At 26.9% G+C, this 22,777-nt stretch overlaps 2 protein-coding genes across 2 annotated transcripts in view; one reads left to right on the top strand and one right to left on the bottom strand.

Annotated features, from left to right (window-relative positions):
- The window catches only part of LOC145741283 (midasin-like), a 38,713-nt gene that overhangs the window by 8,669 nt on the left and 7,267 nt on the right, over nucleotides 1–22,777 (bottom strand). The window contains exons 27-82 of the mRNA XM_082558850.1: nucleotides 22,509–22,604; nucleotides 22,290–22,385; nucleotides 21,998–22,143; nucleotides 21,608–21,788; nucleotides 21,221–21,424; nucleotides 20,996–21,088; nucleotides 20,749–20,876; nucleotides 20,511–20,576; nucleotides 20,191–20,318; nucleotides 19,842–20,057; nucleotides 19,420–19,625; nucleotides 19,145–19,267; nucleotides 18,805–19,002; nucleotides 13,279–13,386; nucleotides 12,832–13,038; nucleotides 12,572–12,661; nucleotides 12,374–12,484; nucleotides 12,039–12,232; nucleotides 11,735–11,840; nucleotides 11,509–11,626; nucleotides 11,330–11,425; nucleotides 11,043–11,196; nucleotides 10,608–10,819; nucleotides 10,432–10,505; nucleotides 10,217–10,347; nucleotides 9,944–10,074; nucleotides 9,718–9,821; nucleotides 9,536–9,599; nucleotides 9,214–9,337; nucleotides 9,010–9,126; nucleotides 8,746–8,853; nucleotides 8,109–8,631; nucleotides 7,104–7,928; nucleotides 6,762–6,920; nucleotides 6,419–6,616; nucleotides 6,232–6,324; nucleotides 5,987–6,118; nucleotides 5,643–5,835; nucleotides 5,539–5,578; nucleotides 5,335–5,469; nucleotides 5,149–5,257; nucleotides 4,716–4,899; nucleotides 4,413–4,586; nucleotides 3,950–4,185; nucleotides 3,519–3,726; nucleotides 3,248–3,388; nucleotides 2,977–3,151; nucleotides 2,739–2,850; nucleotides 2,314–2,563; nucleotides 2,014–2,175; nucleotides 1,712–1,911; nucleotides 1,356–1,515; nucleotides 1,100–1,228; nucleotides 681–881; nucleotides 303–548; nucleotides 32–129 (exon numbers count right to left, since the gene is read on the bottom strand). Of these exons, the coding sequence (XP_082414976.1) occupies nucleotides 32–129; nucleotides 303–548; nucleotides 681–881; nucleotides 1,100–1,228; nucleotides 1,356–1,515; nucleotides 1,712–1,911; nucleotides 2,014–2,175; nucleotides 2,314–2,563; nucleotides 2,739–2,850; nucleotides 2,977–3,151; nucleotides 3,248–3,388; nucleotides 3,519–3,726; nucleotides 3,950–4,185; nucleotides 4,413–4,586; nucleotides 4,716–4,899; nucleotides 5,149–5,257; nucleotides 5,335–5,469; nucleotides 5,539–5,578; nucleotides 5,643–5,835; nucleotides 5,987–6,118; nucleotides 6,232–6,324; nucleotides 6,419–6,616; nucleotides 6,762–6,920; nucleotides 7,104–7,928; nucleotides 8,109–8,631; nucleotides 8,746–8,853; nucleotides 9,010–9,126; nucleotides 9,214–9,337; nucleotides 9,536–9,599; nucleotides 9,718–9,821; nucleotides 9,944–10,074; nucleotides 10,217–10,347; nucleotides 10,432–10,505; nucleotides 10,608–10,819; nucleotides 11,043–11,196; nucleotides 11,330–11,425; nucleotides 11,509–11,626; nucleotides 11,735–11,840; nucleotides 12,039–12,232; nucleotides 12,374–12,484; nucleotides 12,572–12,661; nucleotides 12,832–13,038; nucleotides 13,279–13,386; nucleotides 18,805–19,002; nucleotides 19,145–19,267; nucleotides 19,420–19,625; nucleotides 19,842–20,057; nucleotides 20,191–20,318; nucleotides 20,511–20,576; nucleotides 20,749–20,876; nucleotides 20,996–21,088; nucleotides 21,221–21,424; nucleotides 21,608–21,788; nucleotides 21,998–22,143; nucleotides 22,290–22,385; nucleotides 22,509–22,604 (9,213 nt within the window). The remainder of the gene's footprint in view (nucleotides 1–31; nucleotides 130–302; nucleotides 549–680; nucleotides 882–1,099; nucleotides 1,229–1,355; nucleotides 1,516–1,711; nucleotides 1,912–2,013; nucleotides 2,176–2,313; nucleotides 2,564–2,738; nucleotides 2,851–2,976; nucleotides 3,152–3,247; nucleotides 3,389–3,518; nucleotides 3,727–3,949; nucleotides 4,186–4,412; nucleotides 4,587–4,715; nucleotides 4,900–5,148; nucleotides 5,258–5,334; nucleotides 5,470–5,538; nucleotides 5,579–5,642; nucleotides 5,836–5,986; nucleotides 6,119–6,231; nucleotides 6,325–6,418; nucleotides 6,617–6,761; nucleotides 6,921–7,103; nucleotides 7,929–8,108; nucleotides 8,632–8,745; nucleotides 8,854–9,009; nucleotides 9,127–9,213; nucleotides 9,338–9,535; nucleotides 9,600–9,717; nucleotides 9,822–9,943; nucleotides 10,075–10,216; nucleotides 10,348–10,431; nucleotides 10,506–10,607; nucleotides 10,820–11,042; nucleotides 11,197–11,329; nucleotides 11,426–11,508; nucleotides 11,627–11,734; nucleotides 11,841–12,038; nucleotides 12,233–12,373; nucleotides 12,485–12,571; nucleotides 12,662–12,831; nucleotides 13,039–13,278; nucleotides 13,387–18,804; nucleotides 19,003–19,144; nucleotides 19,268–19,419; nucleotides 19,626–19,841; nucleotides 20,058–20,190; nucleotides 20,319–20,510; nucleotides 20,577–20,748; nucleotides 20,877–20,995; nucleotides 21,089–21,220; nucleotides 21,425–21,607; nucleotides 21,789–21,997; nucleotides 22,144–22,289; nucleotides 22,386–22,508; nucleotides 22,605–22,777) is intronic.
- LOC145761196 (uncharacterized) lies at nucleotides 13,975–18,635 on the top strand. Its single transcript, XM_082574566.1, has 14 exons — nucleotides 13,975–14,494; nucleotides 14,590–14,814; nucleotides 15,011–15,223; nucleotides 15,328–15,520; nucleotides 15,645–15,733; nucleotides 15,876–16,024; nucleotides 16,175–16,318; nucleotides 16,442–16,612; nucleotides 16,766–17,037; nucleotides 17,194–17,397; nucleotides 17,549–17,725; nucleotides 17,927–18,064; nucleotides 18,219–18,287; nucleotides 18,411–18,635. The coding sequence occupies exons 1-14, from the start codon at nucleotides 14,049–14,051 to the stop codon at nucleotides 18,444–18,446; spliced, it is 2,526 nt and encodes an 841-aa protein (XP_082430692.1). The 5' UTR covers nucleotides 13,975–14,048; the 3' UTR covers nucleotides 18,447–18,635.

Raw genomic sequence — 22,777 nt, 5'->3', positions numbered from 1 at the left:
TCAATGTTAAATAAAATGGTACAAAATTTACCTGAATTTCTCTTTGACGCTTAACGAGATTTTGAACAGAAATCATCATCTCAATCACAACCTCATTAAGTTGTGCATAATATTCAATGTCTTGATAGTCTGTAAAAAATAGTTTCAAAAATTTAACTTTTACAATGACAACACAAATTGTAAAAGATAGGAATTTGCAGTATTTTAAATGTAAAAAATTAAATTTATTTTAGCACAATAAATGTTTTTTTTTATTAATAGATACAAAAATATTTTAACAATGTAATAAAAAAGTTTTTTACCTGTTTTAGTTAGTTTCAGTTTATTTTCGTTTTCATGTATTTGTTTTCTTGCATTTAAAACATCTCTTATTAAAGGAGAGTGTATCTCCACAACATTTGTGTTTAAAGTGTCAAGGTTTTTCTCATGTTCTTTGAAGGGAACATCAAAAGTCGCAATTAAAGTTTTGGTGACAGTTTCGATAGATTTTTCCAGGTTAAGATGAAGATTTTGGCAATCAAGTAGAATTTTGTGTGTGATAATACACCCTAGATTTAAAAAAACAACAGTTAAGGTATTACTAATAACTGTCTATAAGATAAACTAAATATATATTAACCAAAAAAAGTAATACTTAACAAATAAAGTTAACTTAACAAACAAATTTAAATGATACTAACCTGTATTTAATTTATATTTTGCAGCATTATTAGAATCCACAACTATACAAGTTTGAATGAAATTTTCAACACAAGTCAACGATTTTCGCACTGATTCAATTTCAGACCGAATTAATTTGTCAATGGTTAACCAACTAATGTCGCCATTGAAACAGTTTGCCAATTCAAAATAACATTCTTTGGATGGTTTGTAATTATTTTCTAAAGCAGTAGTTTATTTTTTTAAACAAAAAAGTTTTTAATTTAAAATCACTTTAAATAAGTGTTACTACAAATTAAATCATAAAATTAACATAATTCAAATTATGTATAAAAACATAAAGAACAATGTTAGTGACATAATGTTTCTCAAAAAATAACAACTTAGAACTTTTACAGCAATTTTATCAAGATATTTAAAACATTAAACTTATATTTACCTTTATCATCAGGACAACAATTTAAAACCAATTGAAATTTTCTTAAACCCTGTAACCAGATATCACAATTGTTTTTGCAGGTAATAATTTGTTCAATATTGTCATCATTGTAAAATGAGCTGTGTTCTTCTAAAATACAAAAATATTTCAAAATAAACATAATAGTTAGAAATAATTTTAAAATTAGGTTAAATAACAAAGTTACATATTAAGAAAATTATAAATATTAAATTTAATAACTTGATCTTATGACTACCTGGGTTGTGTTCAAAAATATTACTTAAAGAACAAGAAATTTGTTGTAGAATGTTCCTGGTTTCAGTCATCTCATTTAGTGAAGTTCTCTGGTGAACAGAAAGTTGAAGCAGATGACTAACTAGTCCTTGAATGCGATTAATGTCTGTTAAACCAACGTCCTATAGATAGATTCAAGTTTAAAAATTGAATAGTTTTAACCAAAAAGTAATATATCTCTGAATTAAATATAGAATAAGGTTTAATGATATTAAATTTTTCTTTCTACAAAAAACTGCCCAAGAAAAAGATTTAAAAGGTAATTTTTATTAATATCTTACAAGAGATTTTTTTATGTAATTTTTAGCTTACACAAACCTTATTGGGAGATTGCAAAGCTGCATTCAGTACAGACCACCTTGACAATAATTTACAGAAATATGATTGTCCTCCTTGTAAACTTTCAGTCAGTAGTTTATCTTCAACTATATTGCTACTACAAAGTGGTGATGGAGACAATAATATTTGAGAAGAATTAGTACTCTTTGCCCAAATTAAACCTTTGCGATAAGACAGGCCTAAAAAAAATTAAAAAAATGATGTGAACATAAAAAAAAACTAATATAAAATCTTGCATTTTTAATTCATTTATTTACTGTACAAAAACTAGAGAAAATTACCTAGCAGTCGGAGAAGCTTGTAAAGATCAGACAACGACTTTTTCTTTCTGTTAAGAATATGTTTTGCCTCCGACAATCTCTTCTCTCGTTCTTCCTTGTCATCTGACAATGGAGTTTTGGGTTCCAAAGCTCTAAGCTCATGGAAATTTTCAACTATGTCACCTGAAAAAATGATGTTTATTATTAGTTTTGTCTTGCTAAAAAGCAAGTTAAAAAAAGTTTGCATTGTTTTTAGAAAAAAAGCTTGAACATTTTAAGATCAAATTTTGTTAAAAACAAGAAATAACAATTCATTCGTACTAGTGCATTCCTCCAAATCCAGTATCAACTCGGGGTAACACCCATACAAGTGGGTTATCCATTTATTTGTATGCTTATTCATCTTCGTTAATATTGTTGGTAACTTTGCCAATTTGTCGAAATCTCCAAATACCTTAAGATCAACACTTGAATAATATTCCTCAATATACTCAAAGTTCAACAAAGGTTTGTGCAAGTCATTTGTATTTTGCCATCTTTCACAAAGCTCCTGTGCTGCTGTATTTTCATTCTAAAGATTACGTCAAAAAATTAAATTAGAATTAATTTTATTGAGGAATGCGGTAAATTTTTTTAACGATAATTTGTTACAATTTTACTATAACAAAAAACTTAAATATTTTAAATCTAAAACACTTTAATCCTAGTATTTTTAACTAAAAAAAATATTAAAAAAAATTACAAACCTGTTTGGAAACAATAAAGCCAGCTACTGAACCCTTCATTACATTCAACATTACTGGTTCATTTAAAGCACTTGAAAACTTCTTGATTAATTTAAACAATGTACGATGTGTTCTAAAAATTTTTAAAATATCATCATAAAATTTAAATTAAAGCACCAATCAATATTAAAATAATTATAATTTATTACAAAAAAATATATTAGGTCAGTTTATTAAATTAAAAATAACAATGATTTACTTTGCTACAGATTCCTTTACAGCATAAAAGTTAATGTCATTCCACTTTGCAATTTTAACAAAATCTTTTAATTCCTTTTCAATAGGTTTTCTTATTGAGGTAATTCTTTTGTCACTTTCGTCAATAAATTGAGAATAATAATTGTGCAAGTTATAGATTGCAGTTGACAAAAGATCTGTAAATTTTGTTAAAAATATCATATGTTAAATAAGCAAACATAAAAGTGATGAAACTAACAAATAAGATACGAACTACTCTAAAAAAAAATAACCTTTTTTATGGCCTTTAAAACAAACATGACTATAAAACATATTTAATGTTTGTATTCTGCTTTTAAACTGTGCAATATTAGAATTTTCCAAAAACTTTTGTAGAGAAACAACAACATTTGAAACGATTGTTTTGTAATCATCTAGAAAAAAATGAGAAATTATTTTAACGGATTATTTTTGCACAAAACAATAAAAATTTTTAACTTTTATACAATTAAATGCAATAGTATTACAAAAGATCATTTTATAATAACTCTCAAAGGCACCTACCTTCTAGATTTTTCTTCAAGCAATCTTCAATTAACTGATAAATATAAAACCACCATTTTGTATCATCCAAAGACGACTTAGCCATCGTATTTTCCAACAACTTGTTCCAACTTTTAAGTTCCAGTTTTCTCCAATCAAGTATTATTGAAGTAATTGCTTCCAAATGGGTAAATAGTGAGACTTGTTGACTGGCATTACTTTCCCATTCCTACAAATTTTAAGATATGATTTTTAATATTTTAAAGCACAAATTTATGTCGCATCCATTAACTGAAACAAGTATTCTCAAGTATACAGTTCTATATCATAAAAAAAACGAACATTTAATAAAGTAATTAACAATATTTAAAAAATTACATCAAATTGAAATTACAATATGGACAACAGCAAAAAAGATTTTATATCAAAATACAATTTTAGTTTTGACAAACCTGGGCTTTGGTTAACAACAACTCCAATCCAGCAACAAATTTCATGACAGGATTGTTTACAGAAAATGACAAAATTCTGTTTATTATGACCACCAGGTTATTCAAGACTGGGTGATCAGGCCATTCAACTAACAGTGTGTTAATAATAGTGGACAGAAGGTTGTTAAGTATAGGCAAACATCTAGATATCATGTGTGGGTTGGAATCATTAAAGATGTCAATTGTTTTGCGAGATTCTAAAAAATAAATAAAAATTTAAATCGAAGATATAAAAATACAAAAAAATGATTTTTTACCATTTAAATATAAAATATATACGTACAAAATTCTGTTTTTTAAAACTTTTCTTCTACATTTAATTGCAAAAATTATTTTTAAACTTATAAAATGTAATTAATTTAGGTTAAAAGATCAATCAAGATTTACACAAAAATGTTAATTAGTAATCAGCACTAAATCTTACCATTTTGGTTAAGAGACTGGTTTAACTTGTGAACAGTTGTTATATGAGTTGGCAATAAATTGTGTTCGACATGATTGCCATGTAACCATGGAAACAGGTCTTTAGATAAGGATGATAATGCATGGTGAGCAAAAAGTGAGGTCATATGTTTGGGTTCTGTCATATTTTCCTTTTCTAAAGGAAAAAAAAAACATTTCATAAGCATAGCCAAAAAGCATTTACTTTATGTTTTAATGGATTATTATTAGGACTCAATGGATTATTTAATGGATTATTATTAGGACTGTGTATGTTTCTGCTTACCCTTTACATTCAATTCCGTTTTGTTTTTATTTTTTAACACCACGTTTGAATGAACAAAAACTGAAAACTGAAATAATTTTTCTGATATTTTATCCTTGTTATTTTCTTTATCTTGACTTGACTCAGTTTTAACTTCAGTTTTGCTTGTGTTTAAGTTATCCTGTTCAACAAGATCACCCAATTCCTAAATATAAAAAAAATTGTTAAATTAGTGTCATTTGTAGTATTAGTTCAACGCCAATCGCCAAAGCTATGTAACAGACTTTAAAAAAAAATGAAAAAATTTTATAGATTGTCACTTAACAAATATAAAATTGCTTATATTTGAGTTAACCTTTTTATCTCACTTTAACATTATATAATTTATTAAAATAAAAATATAAATAAAATAAAAAATAATTTAACTGTTACATAAACAAAAAACTAAATAAACCTCATCAAAATTGGGAAACATTTGGTTAAATTCTTCTTCAGTTTCTTGTTCTTCATTTAATTCGTGTTTTTGGGTTTTATATTTAAATAAACTTGCTTTTTCTTCCTCTCTAAAATAAAGAGATTTTTTATTAAAAAATGATACTGAAAGGCAAAACATGCAGCAATACATTTAACAAAATTTTACTTTTTGTCTAAAATGTCTTGTTTTTTGTTCCACAATCCTACAATCGTTTCTAGGAGTCCAAAAAGTTGGTTGATATCAACTGTGAAACCTTGTTGAGATTTCTCATAAACTTGAATCAAACTTGTCATCAGAATACTGTCGAAAAATTAAATGCGTTTATAAACAAATCTTAAAATTTGTAATGGTTGTAATAAAAGTGCTTACCTCTCCATTAAAGTGTCTACTCTGCGCTCTTCAATAATTCCTGAATAATAAAATTATTTACATTATTAGCTAAGTCAAATAACTTACCTAATATGTTGGCTTACCTTTAGTTTCAAGAAACTGGTTAATTGCCTTCACAACTTGGTCACTGCTACTAATATCAATATCCCCATCAATTAAACCAGATATAAACAATTCTGGTAGATTGTTTTTATTTAAATTAGAGTAAGTTTGAAGTTGATTATGTGCTAATGTTATTTGTAAAGAAGCTTGTACAATCCGAAGTCCAAATCGAATCTAAAGCCAAATAAAATTTGCATTATTTAATTTATGAAAAAGTTTTTTTTACAGCTAGTATCTTCAAAATTTAATAGTATTGTTTACATAAATTCAAATAAATGTGATAAAACAATGTTGACCAAAATGAAGAAGTGAAAAATGTATTTACTTGTGCAATAGCTTCTTGAATTGGTGTCACAAAATCTGGAAAGCCCGGAAATTTTTCACCCAAATGTTTGCTAAAAGCCTGCAAAGACATCTGAAGTTTTTCTTCTGAGTGAGTAGCAAGTTCATTTGAGTTCTATTACCAAAAAAAAATTCCATTAAAAACTACAATCAACAACACTTTTTCGTATAAAGTTAATTGTATATTAGCCAATATGTATTTCTACTGTAAAAGTAAAGTTAATTTACCTGATCTAATAAATATTTTATCAGGTTGCAAATGGAATCTTTGTTGACAATTGTTTCGGTAAAACTTTTACATTCTTTAACCAAATCTGGAAACTATATTAAAATTAAGACAAGTTGTTTAATAAATTGTTCTACTGTTATTTTCCACACTAAATTAACTAAATCAGAAAAAAAAAGTAATACAAACCTTGTTCTGGTTAGGCCTATAGGCAACTTTACTTTTAGTTTCCTCAACTTTGTTTCTTACCAACTCTATTCTATTAAACAGAGTTAATATTCTAGGATGAGTAAACTCAGTAATATCTTGAGTAGATAAAAATTTATTCCCGGTAAGATTTTGATGTGAAATTGACTGTACTTCCAACTCACATTCCAATTGTACAAGCTTAAATAGAGTTAAAGTATTAAAATGTATTAAACATAAATTACATAATTCAGAAAACATCAATAACATTTTATTACCGAGGTTAATTTAAATTACATTTACATACAATAAGCACTTAACATTATACTAAAGTAAAAGAAGTTACCTCATTTTCTAGGCACTCCAGTTTATTTTTCTGGCATTCATTTGGATCAAGAAGTGAATTGGGTGAGTTGACAAGTAGTTGAAGTAAACCAAGAAACACAAAAGTTTTACCAATTTCTTGCCAGCTTTTGTCAACAGATTTTAAATCATAACAGTTGTCCTAAAATAATAAAAAAAGTTAAATAACATTACCTTTTTAATACTAACAGTTAGAAATAAAAATTATCTTATAACTTTTAATAAATTTAGTAATGATACAATCAAATTTTTAATGGTAGTTTTAGAAATCAAATTTTATATTTTTCTGCAATAACAATAATCATATTATAATTTTATAGCTAACCTGTAATAATGATTGATATTCCACTATAGTTTTTATTATGTTGGAGATTGAGCTGCAACACAATTGCAACAAACTCACAACATTTTTGGAAAAATCAGTTTCAATATAATCAGTTTGACCTAATATTGAATGACAAAGCGTTTTGAAAGTCGTTCCAAGCACCATTAGAGTATTTTCAAATTTAGAAGTCGAAAAATTACTGCTGGAGTATGATTTGATTTCGTTTGCAAGTCTAGTTTGAATTTTAAGCATTTCCTCAGTAACTTTAAATCCATTTGGATTATAAGTTGCATTAACAATAAAACCCTGTAAAGTGTTTATAGCCATTAAAAACAAATTCTCTAACACTGAACTGCAAGGAAATGTTGCAGTCCAACTGAATGAAGTTGAATTTTTCCATAAAACATTTTTTAATGTTTTTAGCTGTAAAACATGATCATTAAAATTTTTTAAAGGTACAACAACATTTCCGAAAGCTTGATTTTCAATATCAGATATTGAGATACATGGACTTGGTTTGATCTGGGATTCAGAGTATAAAAGTCGAAAAACAGAATCTGATATTATTGGTCTTAACAAGTTTCCAGGACCAGAAAAATCAATGTTTTTAGTTTCTGTGTCATTTAGCAAACTGCTTGTTTCAATCCATTGAAGACGGTTGTTTAACGACAAACAACACCATGTTTCATTTACAACATGTTTTTGTAATGCAAACAAATTGGATTCAAAGTTTAAAACTGGGTCTTGAGCTTGTTTTGGTTGTTTAAAGTTAACTCTGTTGTACTGGTTGGATGCTGTTGCAAAATCCCGACAAAGGTTTATCATCTTGGAATCACATATATTGACCAAATTAGTTTTTGATATCAAGTCGAAATAGTCAATCAAAGGCCAAAGTTGAATTTCAGAAATTTTAAGTCCAAAGTTAATATTTTCATTTTTTGCAATATCAACTTCCATATTTTTAACATCTATCCCAAGCTTCTGAAAACATTTTATAGTATTAACAGAAAGAGTAACATGTAAGGTTTTAAGTGTTTTACAAAATGCTTCAATTTCTGCAATTAATAAATTTTCCATCTCAACGTTTTGTACTTCAGTTGATTCATTGCTGTCTTCCAAACATAACTGATGTGAAAAATTGTTTAAATTTTGCGCCATTCTTAAAAGCTCACAAAACTCTGCCCATGTACAGTGAGATATTTTTCCTAAATTAAAAACCTTGTTTGAACACAACTCGAGATCTATAACACAAGACTTTACTAACTCTTGCAGTAAAAACTCTTCCTCTAAGCACAACATTTCACCATTTTTAGCTAAATAAAACTTTCTCATTTGGTTTTGAGCTTTGTTTTTAGCAACAAAGTTGGATTCTATTTCCAAAAGTTTGTCTAACGAGAAAAACTTTTTCAGAAACTTTTTAGCAGCAGTTGATTGGTCAATATCTTTAACCAATAGCACAACATTCTTTTTTAACTTCATGTACCGACTCATAAAACTTGAAATATGAAAGCTGTTTGACATCATCCATCTAAGAAAATATGTTTATGTTACAGTGTAATCATTCAAAAAAATATTATTATAGATTCATTTAAATGTAAATTAAATAAACATAAAATATAGAAATAAAATTTGTAATCATTACCTCCAAATATAACAAGTTTTTAATAGATAGCTTTCCAAAACTACCAATTTCGTTTCAAAGCCATTTGAGCATTCAACTTTGTGTAATTTGCCTGTCATAAATGTACACCTAAAAATAAAGAAAATTTTAATAAAAAAATTGATCGTGTTTGTAAACAAAAATTTAAAAACTAAACATGAGTTAGAATTTATTTGCAAAAAATAAATACAAATATTTTTTGATGTAACCTATGTGTTTGAGTTGTAACTTAAAAAAAAAGCTTACCAGTCCTGATAAAGTGAATACAATTTAGCCAAAACAGGATGTGGTAGGTCACTTAAAAGTAGAGTTTTGTCGTTATACCCATAAGAAATATGAAATGCAGAAACATTTGCCAAAAACCTAAACAATAAAGATTTTTTGTTTTTTATTAAAATTTTTCATTAAAAAGTAGTAAAACAACAAGATATAAATTATTAAAAAATATACTTTTTATTTCGTTTAAGTTTTTCTGGTGTAGAAAAAGTCTCTAATTTTTTAAGACAAAGTTGAACTGTTGAATAGAAAGCCAAGTTTGTGAACATTGATATTGTCATGTCATCCAAATCTGTACCTTAAAATTTAATTTATTAAAAACTGTTCAATTAATTTTAATTTTTCTTATGTAAATTAACTGGTAACAACATTAAATCTATTAAAATAAAACAACATTCACCATATTGGAATAAGTTATGCCAAGTTTCCAACTTTTCTTAAATTCATAAATATAATAAACACTTTTAAAAATTAACTCGTTTTAATCTAATTTTACCATTTGTTACAAGAAGTTGATTATTCCATCTACAATCCCATGGTAAATCCTTCAAAATATTATCCTAAAAGTATGTTAAAAAGAATTGAATATATACAAAGGTACCCAAATTTGTTTTTATAGCTAAATTTTAAAACTATTTTAAAAATATCAACGCATCTATATTTAACATAAAGTCCTACATGAATGTTTTCTACTTTGGTAGACAAAGATTTAAACACTAATTCTGGAATGCTATTGTCTGTAAATACTTTTATCAAATATTCCATCATTGTTGTGTTTTTATCTGTAACAAAAATACATAAAATAAAATACACATTTATAATATAAAAAAAATATATCAAAAAATATAATACTTGTTAACAGTTTGTAGAATATGTATAATATAAACAATATATTCAAGTTTACCTAAATAGATGGACAAAAACTTAGACATAAATTCCTCTAGAACTAAAATTCGTAATTTCCAATCATTTTTGGTTGAATTTTGCATATAAATTTGGTAAAACATAAAAATGTTATCCAATATTGAAGCATCACTGTTATAAAAACAATTTTTTTTAATTCTCACGAGATTTTTTTAAAGTACAACCAAATATATTAAGTATATTATGCAACTTATTAAATAACTTTATCTACTAAATTTAGTTTGTAAATTCTGTTTATTGACAAAACACGTACTTGTTTAAAGTTGAAAAAGATTCAAATATTTTAAATTGTTGAAGAATTGTTGAGAAAGTTGGTTGTGTTATAAAGCCTTCAATAAATGGTGATGGAATAAACAAATCCAGTTTATGACTTTTATCAGAAATCTGTAATGATCAAAGTTGATAATTTAAAAAATGCATATGGTAACACCAAATTTAAATTATATTAACCAAAATGACAAAACTAACGTCGCTATTAAAATCCATTATTTTTCTTCTTGTTTTTTGCAAACTTTGTTCAATTACTTCCAAGGGATTTAAATCTAACAAATAAAAAACAAGCATGTTTAATTAATGTTAAAAAGAACTAAATCTAGAAAAAATATTAATAAAAAAATAACTAAATATAAAACCAATAATCTTGCCATTATTTTCAGTTTCTGTTAAACTATTCAGCAACTCTTGACATTTATTCCGTTCATTCATGCTTTTACACTTTGAGTCAAATATAAGTTTGAGTTCAGTTTCTTCCTCAAAACTTGAGAGAGTCTCGGGTGAGATAAAGTTGATTTCGAGACATCTGTTTCTCATTGCCCGAGACAACTCTCCATGTTGAGGGTCAAGTGACAAAATTAACCTAATAAATATGTTTAAAAATTTCAAAATACAATCATGCTACGTCAGATAAACTACATAGAAATCAGTCACAAAATAAATTTAATGTATTTAAAAAATTACATATTAAAAAAAAAATGTAGTACATTAAAAAAGATTTCAAATGTCAACATTTAGATAAATAAAAAATGTACAGCTTATGTTTATGTTAAAATAAAGCACAAAAGTTTTTAGAAATTAAAAACCTGAAATCAGGATGTGGTTTAATCTCAACAATTTTTCCATCTACAATTCCTCGCTCAGTAACACTGAGGACACCTTGTGGTTCAAGTAGTGCATTTAACCGATCCAAAACTGAAGCCGAACAAAAATTTGCTGAATCCACCATTAACCAATCACCTAAAATAAAAATAAAAAATTGATTTGATAGAAAATGTATTTCAATCAAAAAAAAAATACTTATATAAAATCTTGCGTTTAACTACACATTTTTCAAATTTACTTTTTGCTGTTTATTATTAAATATATTTACCATTTATTAGAGCTTTGACCAACAAACTGTCATTCCACTGATAAGTTCCATAATTTTGTTTTCTTGAAGTTAATTGTTGACATTTTGCAAACAAATCTAATAGCACATAACAAAATATATTTGATTTAATGATTATATTTTATTAGAAGATATTATAAAAAAAATAAAAAAATTGTAACCTGGTAAAACATCCATGCTTAGTGCTTCACTACAATTGCTTAATTCTTGTTCTATTCTTAAAAATAACTTCTCCATTTTATCAGGGTTGCTTGCACATTCATTAATGTCTTCAGTTAACTTAAGATAAAAAAGCAATTAGATTTATTACTGTAAATCTTATTTAATTACTTAAGAATTTCAAAACATTTCTGTTACAAAAACAATTTTTTTAACAAGGAAAATTACTTTTAAAAGTCGTTGAAATTCCAAAAGTAATTTCTCTTTATTTGCTTTTGTACAAGAATCAGCATTTGTTTCTTTGAGTAATTCCTTGCAAGCATTTATCAAAAATCTGAAAAATGTCACACAGGATTAAAATTTTTGACCTTATACATTAAGGCAACAAAACTAAGTTCATAATATTCAATGATAACATAAGCAAATATAGCCAAGGTCAGAGTAACACAAGTTTATTTATATGTTTAATATGTAAAGTGTAAAGCCAGTTTATTTATAAAGTTTTATCAACATAAAAAATGTCATTTTTTACCCCTTGGCTTTTTCGTTTAATTCTAATAAAGATTTGTCAAAATCAGCTTGTTCATAACCACCCAGTAATTCAATTGCATCCATGGAACTATTTGTGGCTAAAACTTGAAGTTTCCTGCCACATAAAGCTGCTAATGTTTTCACCAATCTGGTTTTACCAGAACCAGAACCACCAGTTAAAATACAAGGCCAATTCTAAAAAAAAAATTAAAAAACTAGAATTATGCAAGCAGTTAATGCTTATGCGGCATAATTTACAGGCTTTTACACCTTTTATGATAAAAGCAATATCAAAAATTAACCAACATACATTCCATCATTAAAAATCATATTTACCATATTGATGGCTGTAATCAGGTCTTCAACTTGGTGTAACATGGAAGGTAATAAGTTGTAATGAGGAACTGAAATGTTGTTCTTTGCTCGGGTCATCACAGCATTTCCAACCTATGTTATAAAAAGTAAAATAAATTAAAAATCATAAAAATTACACGGCATTAAAACTGTTAATAAATTATTACAACTGAAACTTACCTGAAGTTCATCAGTTGTTATATGAAAAAACTTAGAGGGTTGATAAACAATGCTTTCTTGACCAAAAATGTTTTTATAAATTGTAAGCATCTGCAAACAAAATATAGAAGGATTTTAATTGTAAACAACGCACATAATTAAAAGATCTATTTCTTTTAGTAACTGGGTAACAATTTACCCAAGATTTTTCTTGTTTTTTTTTAAACAAAACAAGACAAAAAATATAAATTGACAATAAAAAGTCGTTTATTTATAAATACCATTTTTCGATCTTGAATCGTTCTCATTCGTTCAATATACACCAAATTAACATGTTTACCACACTCTTGTGGTAGATTATTATTAACATCATTCATCACCAGTTGACACCAGCGAGTCATATCTCTCAAGTTAAACTCCCATGGCGATCCTTTGTGACCCCAAGAACCATTCTCGCTCCAAGATTTGTTTACTACCTCTTTTACAATCTGAAAAAAAAATAGCCGCATTTGTTCACCTTGAAAATGAAAAACATAATTAATTTAAAATGTAATTACAATTTAAATATAAAAATATTTCCCTCAAAAAGCAATGTAAAAGGTAAAAGCCTTGCTTGCACAAAACCAAGTTTTTTTATTACCGAACAATGTAATAGTGTGCAAAAAAAGAGTTTTTAGGTAAATATAAGTAAATAGAAAGTGAAGATCACTATCGAAAGTGCTACTTACAGCAGCATTAAATTCCACCATCTTGTCTAAAGTTTGTTCTTCTAACTTTGGAAATGAAGAATGTAAAATAAAACGAAGATCGAAACTACTCAAGTTGTCAACATGAACCTTGAAAATGTAAAAAAATTATTTACATATTTTACCATAAAATATTTAGTTATGAAAATATACTTTTATAATAAAATTAAAACCCAAACTTTTATTAAGTTGTGTTGTTGCTTTATTTTGAATGTAGCAATATGTAAAAGGTTGTTGGCCAAATTTTAGCAAACCATTTGCCAATAATAGTTCAAGGGTATTTAAACTTTAATGGCGATACAAATTTTGTGACGCAAATGGCCAGACAATGTGGCATAAAGTTTCAATCAAACTACTGTTTACCCTTAAACAAGTAACGTCATACACTATTCCACACGCAAGAACTACAACTAATTAAACCCCAATTATCACTATAACCTTCAAGTGATTTCCTGTATTGACTAATGAATTGATTAAAGTGTAACTTTGGGTGTTATGTTATTAATGTCACTTCTTTTGGCACTTAAAATAAAATAATTGTTGACCAGGTGTAAAAAGAAAAAGTTTTTCAAACAGAAATGTCCAATTTTCAAGTAAAAAATTTAATATATTTAGTAAGATTTTTCACTAAATTGTGTAAATTAAATTTGTAATACCAATTTTGTTTCAGATGTTTTGTTGATGTAAATGAAAAAAAGATAATTTAAAAGTTTTTTTGAACTTAAGTTTTATGTCAGCACTATCCCTTAATAATGATTATTACAAAAAAATTTAAAGTTCCAATAAAAGCAGTTCTTTTACTAGTATTACTCTTGAGCAAAAAAGGAGTTACTCTTTGCTATACTGGATTACAATATGTATCAAGTAATGGCATTACTAATAATATTAACAATAATGAACAAACATGTGTGTGCAAAAAAGAGAATATTACATCAATATTAGTAGACTGCGCTAATAAAGATCTGGACAGTCTCAAAGTAATTTATAAATTCAATCTAAATTTTCACCAAGAAAAGCAAGGTCTTCTAAGAAGAAGAAGACATAACTCAACATCTCACAATATTAAACACACTTGTGGTATTGACACTTTGAAATTAGATTTTCAAAGGAACAACATAGCAAGAATTACCAATGAGTTTTCAGCATTAGATTTTCAAACTGCTTGGAAGGTTAAGGAACTGGACTTATCATTTAACAGGTAACAATCTCATTATGGTATAAAACACATAAAACTTATTTTTTTACTTTTAGTACAATCTTACAATGACTAACCAAGTGTTTTGATTTTTTTAGAATTTCTTATATAAAACCTGATAGCCTTCGGCCACTTAAAAACTTAATTTACCTTTCGCTAAAATACAATGATCTATACACAATGCCAAGAATACAAAACATGTTACATTTACAAACACTTGAACTACAATATAACGGGAACCTTATATCAGTGGAAGGTTCAAAGTTACCCAAACATTTACGATCTCTAAATATGGCTGCACTTCCCATCAAACACATTAGCCCGTAAGTTAATTTTTTTCTGCATTAAAAAAATTATTAAAAAACAATTACTTAAAACTACAACAAAATTTTGTAAACTAATTTAACTTTGCAACTGAGTTTTATAAGAAAGTGAAGTTGTAAAGGTATTTAGTTAACGCAATTGCCAACATGAACTTAAATTTTTTTTTTTTAAATTCCCCTACAATCTGTACTTCAGGTCATTGCTGAGAAATTTATCTGAGCTAAGAGAATTAGATTTATCACAAGCAATTGGAACTGGATTAAAGCCGAGAACAATCAACATAAATTCATTTGATGACCTTCACAATCTAAACACACTAAAATTATCCTACACAAGATGGAGTGGTAATATACTGAGCAGTAGTCTTTACAAAAGTCTTAAGAAGTTAAAAAAACTAGAAGTTAAAAGGTAGTTACAAAAACCAACCTTTAAGATGGTGTTATAAAACTTAATTTAACATTTATAAAGTTATACTACTATTAATGTTTTTTTTAACATTTTCTCTTTTATAGTTGTTATCTACATTCCATGCTTGATCTTGAAAATATAACAACCAGACAAGCGTATAACCCATTGTTGGTAGAACTTGACTTAACTAACAACCTAATTCAAGTTGATCCAGTTACAACAATGCATTTACCTCATTTAAGAAGACTTAAACTAAGCTATACCAGATTAAAAAACTTAGATGAGAATGCATTTAAGGTAAAGTAATAAAAGTTATATATAAACGTTCCTGGTAGTCATTTTTAAAATGCAAGGTGGTATAAAAAATAATTTTTTTATGTTAATTAGAAAACAGATAATGAGAATTTGTATTTTTTTGCAGAACATGCCAGTTTTAGAAAGTTTAAAAATGTCTGGTCTTAGAACTAAAAAGTTGAACCTATCCTGTTTAGACAACCATCCAAGTATCAAGTAATTCTTGCAAAATTTATAATAATAAAGTCCTTTAAGTACTTAACAAAGATTAAAGTTTTTTTCCTTAACATTTTGACTTTTTAAAGAATTTAAATTTAATTAAGAACCAAATTTGAAAGCAATGCTATTTATAAAACAGGGCATTGGATGTGAGCTTCAACAACCTAAACTACCTTCCTACGTTGTCACCTAACCTGAAACATCTTGATGCCAAAGGTAACAGAATACAAAATATTAGCATCCAAGTGTTTTCAAATGCGAAGTCCTTGCTTGTACTGGATTTATCAAGTACGTAAATTTATTTATCCTTTCTATATCTAAACAACTTTGATCAAATAAACAACAACTTTAACAAAACATAAAAAAGTAAAACTTACAAAATAATATTTTTAGTACCAATCAATAATTGCCTTTATTAAAATGAATATATTTATTTAGATCAACGTGTACATAACATAGAATCTTTTGCATTTGGTGAAGGCAGCGCAATAAAAAAATTGATTTTACACAACAATTACATTAAATTAATGCCAGCTAATGCTTTTCATGGCCTGAGCAACCTAGAAGAACTTAATTTACATGGTAACAACTTATTCCACATTTAACAGTTTTAAATTTAATTTAGATTTTAGTAAAATTCAACACAATTTTTTACAATTTTTTAACCCAATCAATTTTAAAAATTTACATTCCCTTACTTTGCAGAAAACAAGTTGGAATATTTAAGCCATCCACTTAACTTAAATTTATTGACAAAGTTAATCTTATCAAACAACGAAATTCAAAACATTTCACCAATCATTTTTCAAGGATTGCCAAAATTAGAATTTCTTGATTTGAAAAACAATCACCTTATAAACTTAAAAATTAACAACGGTAAAAATTAGTTAACAAACTATAATTTAAGCTTTAACTCATTTACTATCTAATTCATGGAAATAAAAATCAATATTTTGATATTCAAATTTGAATAACAGAACCTTTTTTTTATTTAAAAAAAAACACATAGTGATTTTTTTTGTTTTGCAGAACTTACGCATCTTACATACTTGAACTTAAAACAAAACAATTTAACTGAAGTTGTCAATCTTACACACCTACCCCAACTTAAAACTTGTATTTTCTCCAACAACAAAATTACAGAAATATTAAACCACCATTTTCTAAAATGCTGCACTAAAATTGAAAAGCTTTTACTTGATAGAAATGTCATTGATCACATCGAAAATAATGCTTTTGACAGTTTTAGAAACCTTGTTGTCTTAGATTTGAGTACCAACAAAGAAATTAATTCTTTTCAGGTAAAATTTGATTTTTTTGTTTTAAATTCTTTTTATTAATATCAAAAATTGTTTTATATCTATTCAAAAGTTGGTTGTTTTATATTAGGCGTTTTTTTGTCTGTGGTAACTTCAGTTTTCTAAGGAAAATAAGTACAAAAATTTTTTAATTTGCAGAGCTTCCCTATTCTTTTCACTCTTGAGAAACTCTACCTATCAAACAGCAATGTTTCAACATTTCCAAATACATTCCTACCTAAACTTAAAGTTCTAGACTTGAAGCATAACATTATTGTTTCACTGGGGACAATACCTTTAAGAGTGTTATATCCCAATCTTCAAGAATTAGATCTTGGTTCAAACCAAATTTCTCACATTGGGGTAACTGCTTTTATTAACTATATGCTGACAATGTTTCAAATATCTACAAGGCTGTTAATTACTAGTAATTTCCTTGCAATTTTTTAGCATAAAAAATACCATCACAACCTAAACCAAATAAAGCTTATTATTTTTTACTACAAAATAACAGGATGGAATGCTAGATGGGCTGCATCACTTACAAAAAATCGACTTAAAACACAACCAGTTTTCATGTCCTTGTGCCGAGGAAGAAAGCTTAATAAATGAGGAAGACCCGCTGCAAACATATGAATATGTGAAACTTTTTCTAACCAATCTGACCCTGTATTTGCCTGCTCTGTATACAGTAAGTTTTTCTAAATAGTCTGTATACCAACTAGATACACAACTAGACGAAGTACCTAACATATAACAACAAAAAAAGCATTTTATGTTTAAAGGTTTTAAAACAAAGTTGATTGAATAGATTAACCAGCCTGTGCACAACTCTTTGTATATAAACACCTTTCTGTACAATTCCTTTTTAACAATTATTTACATTTTTTAGGAAATTGAAATGGGAAAAGATAAGGATCCATCAGAGTATTACTGTATAAAAAATAAATCTGCATATGGACTTATAAACCTACTTGGTGAAAGTCCATGCAACCAAACTGAGAGTTATATAATATCCAAATTATTCAACGTAAGTATACTAACATTAATTTTATTTCCAAAATTTTAGAGTATAAATATATATAATGCATTAAAAAGGTTTGCAATATTGCAAATGATTTTCAACCAGATTCTTTATACTTTAATAATTACATATGTTGTAAACGTTTATGATTTTGTTTTAGCTTACAAGCTTTGATTATGAACTTTATAATGAAAATGGAACAGATTATAGTGGATTGGAAATTAATTACGTAAGTAAAATAAGTGTTTAACTTATTTAATAAAAACTAAGACCAAAAGTTGTTACCGCAGAAAAATAGTCAAGTGTTTTAATTTATATGATGTTGATATTTTTTATTGGTTTTTTATTACAGGTCATTGAGAATTATGAGAACTATAGACATCAATAATTTTATTTTGTTAAATAAATGTAATGTATGTATATTATATCCTAATGTTTGTTTTTTAAATAAGCTTGTTAACAATGATGTAATGTAATCAATTTAAAGTTGGCCCTATTTGTAAATAGTTTTTGTAACTTATTTTAAATAAAATTACTGTTGTAAAGACCTCAATTTTAAGTTTAATGAAAATTTAATCTACAGGCAGAAAAAATATAAAAACTATTTTTAATTAAATATATCTTTAAAATCAAAATATATAGTTTTCTTTACTTTAAATAAAAATTATTCTTAATGCTGTTGTACTAAAAAACCTAATATATATTTACTTCTTGTTATGTTATTTTATAAAATTAAATAAACCAACCTGAGTAAATCTATTCAGAAAACTTTTTGGCAACCCTTTTCTTCCTCCGCCTTCCTGTACAGGATTCTGGCACGCAAAGATTTTTGTTTTGTTTTTGTCAACTTGGAAGGACTGGCCTAACTCTGGCAAAAATAGTTCCCCACGGTGGTCAAAAACACTGTTTAAACTCTCAAGAACAGATTGAGAGGCCAAGTTCAACTAAAAAGTTGTTTAGTTAAAAAAAAACATATAAGTTGTGCAAACAATATATTTACTATTTAAGATAAAAATAGTTAAAAAAAGGTAAAGAAATTTATATTTTATATTAGTCATTTTTAACTTTTAATTTTGAATAAATTACCTCATCTAATACCACCCAGTGTCCTGCCTTTAAAGCAGAAAGCAAAGGACCATCCCTCCAACTAAACTGACCTCCCAATCCATCTTCCACGGGTAAATCTGCTCCAAATAAATCTGATGCATCCTATATAATATACCAAGAGTTTTAACCTAATTTATAAAAGGTTCATCTGTCAAATCTTTTAATTAATCGAAGGATAAAAGTCCAAAAGTTTATAACCTTCTGCAAAAATCATGTATAATTTTAAATACAATGCTTTAGCAACTTAAACTAACGGTTTGTTCAGATAAGTTGATCCTGACAAGTTGGAAGCCTGCATGTTTGGCAACAGCAGAAACTAAACTAGTTTTTCCGCCTCCAGGTGAACCTTCCAACAAAACAGGTCTTGAAAGTTGGAGAGCTCGTAACAACCTTAATGCATTAACCGATGTGGTTTGTGCTTTAAATGTAAAATCATTGTCTCCCATAAGCTGATGTGGACCTGCAATGCAAATTAATTAAAGAATTTAAAGCTTTTTTTACTAAACATTTTACCTAACAGTGTTTATTTAACAACTTTTAAAACTTTTTAGCGATTTTTGCAGTTGTCATTATTAGTTTATTAAAAATTGGCAGCCTAAAGAAACACAAAAGATAAATGTATAATGTTGCTAGTTTTGACAATGAACAAATAAAATAAATGCAAAATTGAATCTACCTTTAGTAATAGCAAAAGGCCCAATCCCAAATTGATCTAAACTGTTGACAACTTTGACAATTTTGCAACTTTTAGTTTCGATTTCCTCTCTGAGCCATTCATTGTTTTCCTCTGACATTAAATCAATCTGATTTGTTTGTTTAAGTTGGTTTAAAACAAACTGAAGACATGCAATATGTGCTTCTTTCGATTTACCTACAAATCCACCAGATAAACCTGAAAAAAATAGCACAATATTACAATTATATGTGAAGTATAATAACTTTTAAAACTAGTAGGCAAAAAAAACATTTTTCATTTGTACTAAAAATTATGTAAAAAATGTTGAAAAAAAAATTAACTTTTTTACCTGATCCCAACCCATCAATATAAACTAAACAAGCAGCATGAGCATAAGAAGAAGGCAAATCCATGCTCAATGAAGCATTACACATAAACCTTGACCAAGTTAGCAAATCTCTTACTGACATAACAAACCTAAATATAAAAGCGTTATAGTAATTTTTACGTAATTTATGTTAAGGTGTGTTACTTACATAATTTCGATCAATAAAATTTGGCATCGGACAGAATGGTAAAATAAAATAAACTTGATATAGCCTAATTTAGGTTAATTAAACAAGCAGAACATATATTAAAAAATATGATATAGGCAAACAAATGTTTTACCTTTTTCCAAATACAGTAGATTTAAACCAAGTCACAAAGTCAACAATCATCTTAGAATACAGCTCACAATATCGTAAATTCTGTTTCAAACACATTTAAATTTTTTTTTTTAAATAACGTCAATAAAATTTTTTAGGTATTTCAATTAATAACATTAAAACCTACTATGTTTTAAAAAGAAGCAACTAACTATTAACTTAAAAGCTTATATTAGTTTTACAAAAATATATATTTAAAGGAATTTAAAGTTACCGGTTCTGGCATATTAATTTCCAAGTTATGTTGAACAATGTTATTTAAATCATTTGGATCTTGAACAACTGAACACCAAATTTCTGTCATTCTATTTCTTAAGGCGGGAGACAACTAAAACCACGTAATTTAAATTTAATAGCAACTTCTTTTAAACACAATGAAGAATATTACAAATATCTATTAACAAAAAAGTTCAACATATTTAAACACAATAAACAAAACGTACTTACCTCTTTTTTGCCAAAATCTCCACCAGGATTCATTGTGGCTAGAAATTGGAAACCTTCTTTGGAACTTATTATACTTTCATGGTTATCCAAACTCTGCAGTTAAATATAGAAATTTAAAATAAAAACATTCCGTTCAGTTTTAACTTTACCATTCAACCTTTTATTAAAAGTTTTACACAACACTATAAAGTTTTGCATTCAAAAAGTTAAACATCTACCATTTACCTCATTAACTTTATCAGGAATAACCAAGGTTCTTTCAGGTTCCAAAACACTATTTAATCTTTCCAACACTGAGTCATCAGCAAGTGATATTTCGTCCACTAATAGATGGTGACCGTTCAACAAACTTTCTACAAGGGGTCCATCACTCCATTCAAATAATTTGGTGACTTTGCTGTTTTCTTGATTTTCGCTGTGATGTCTCGCCTACAAAAACAAAAAACAGTAATACAGCTTACTTTAATTTATTTAAAATTTTTTTTAAATACATAAATCTAAATTATATTTTGTTGTTTTACCATGCAAAAATAACATTTTCCCAACAGGCATTAGTATTTTGGGCAACACAAAGTTTTTTGTTTGTATAAAACAAACTTCAAAAACGCTTACCGGTCTAAGCCCCCCAATAAAGTCAGCAGCTTCAGTATTAGCATGGCAATTAATGATGGCCAATTTCTTTTCCAAAATCTCAGTGATGAGTTGACAGGCTGTAGTTTTACCTCCTCCTGTTTCTCCAATTAACAAAACTGGTTCGTTAAATCGCAAAGCACGCTCTAGAGTGACGTATAATCTAGAAATAAATATATATTGTTAGTTCAAAGTCAGGTCTCAAATATATTGTTAAATTTAATTGAGCAAAAGCAACTAGAGATATCATTAAAATATATAAATGTTTATAGTTCAATGTAGGATGCATATAATTAAACAATGCTTTATTAAGGTAAAGGTTTAGAAAATATAAAATTAGTTTTTGCAAAAATATTCAAGTTTATTTGTTACCTTCGCATGGGTTCTGTCCACACAATGTGATTAAATTCATCAGAAAGCTGATGATTTCTAAGAAGTTCTTTCACTGTTTCTATCCCGAATAATAATTTCCGATTTATTTTCTTTTTTAAATATTTTGAAATAACATCTTCAATAACCTGCAATAAATAACAAGGAAAATGAAGTAAAAATATTTTAAAACACACCAATACATATTTACTGTTTTTTATATATTAAGCTTTTGTTTTAAACACATAATTATTATTTTTGTAGTTATAAAATAGTTTAACAAAGTTAACTTCACCTTTTCCTCTTCTGGTTTTCTAACTCTTCCAGCCAACAATAAAAATCCATCATCAGCTAAATGTTGTTCCCAATCATAAAATTCAGTTGTTGATATCTACAAAAATGTCATAGTTTAAGAAAAAAGTGAATATAATTTCCAATAAAAAAGGTCCAATGAATACAGTGTTGTGTTTTGAAATTAACCACAAAATATAACTTTCTTAAACAATTTTGTAACCTTAAATTTTCTATGTCTTTCTGCCCATCTAAAAAGATCTCTTAAAGTTATAAAACCTTGTTTTCCAGCAAACAGACCAGAAGTTCGACGACGTTCCTAAATTAAAAAACATTATGTTAAAAACTATAGTTTCTTGAAATAAATTTTTAGTGTCAACTAAAAAAAATTAAACAACTTGTAATTTTGTTCGAATTGTTATACAAAATATTATGAAACAACAAAATAGAGCAAATTTGAACAAATTTACAAAATAAATTATGTAATTTCTT

This window comes from Corella eumyota, chromosome 1 (assembly GCF_963082875.1).
Source record: "Corella eumyota chromosome 1, kaCorEumy4.1, whole genome shotgun sequence".
In the NCBI taxonomy this organism is placed as follows: Eukaryota; Metazoa; Chordata; class Ascidiacea; order Phlebobranchia; family Corellidae; genus Corella; species Corella eumyota.
Note: the sequence above shows the minus strand (reverse complement) of the source record. Positions and strands in the feature narration are given on the sequence as shown.

Bases quoted from the DNA above. Each gene is read 5' to 3' on its own strand.
- LOC145761196 (XM_082574566.1), top strand. From the start codon at position 14,049: ATGATTATTACAAAAAAATTTAAAGTTCCAATAAAAGCAGTTCTTTTA. The intron at 15,521-15,644 runs GTAAAGTAATAA...ATTTTTTTGCAG, and splicing joins TAGATGAGAATGCATTTAAG to AACATGCCAGTTTTAGAAAG. The intron at 16,613-16,765 runs GTAAAAATTAGT...TTTGTTTTGCAG, and splicing joins AAACTTAAAAATTAACAACG to AACTTACGCATCTTACATAC.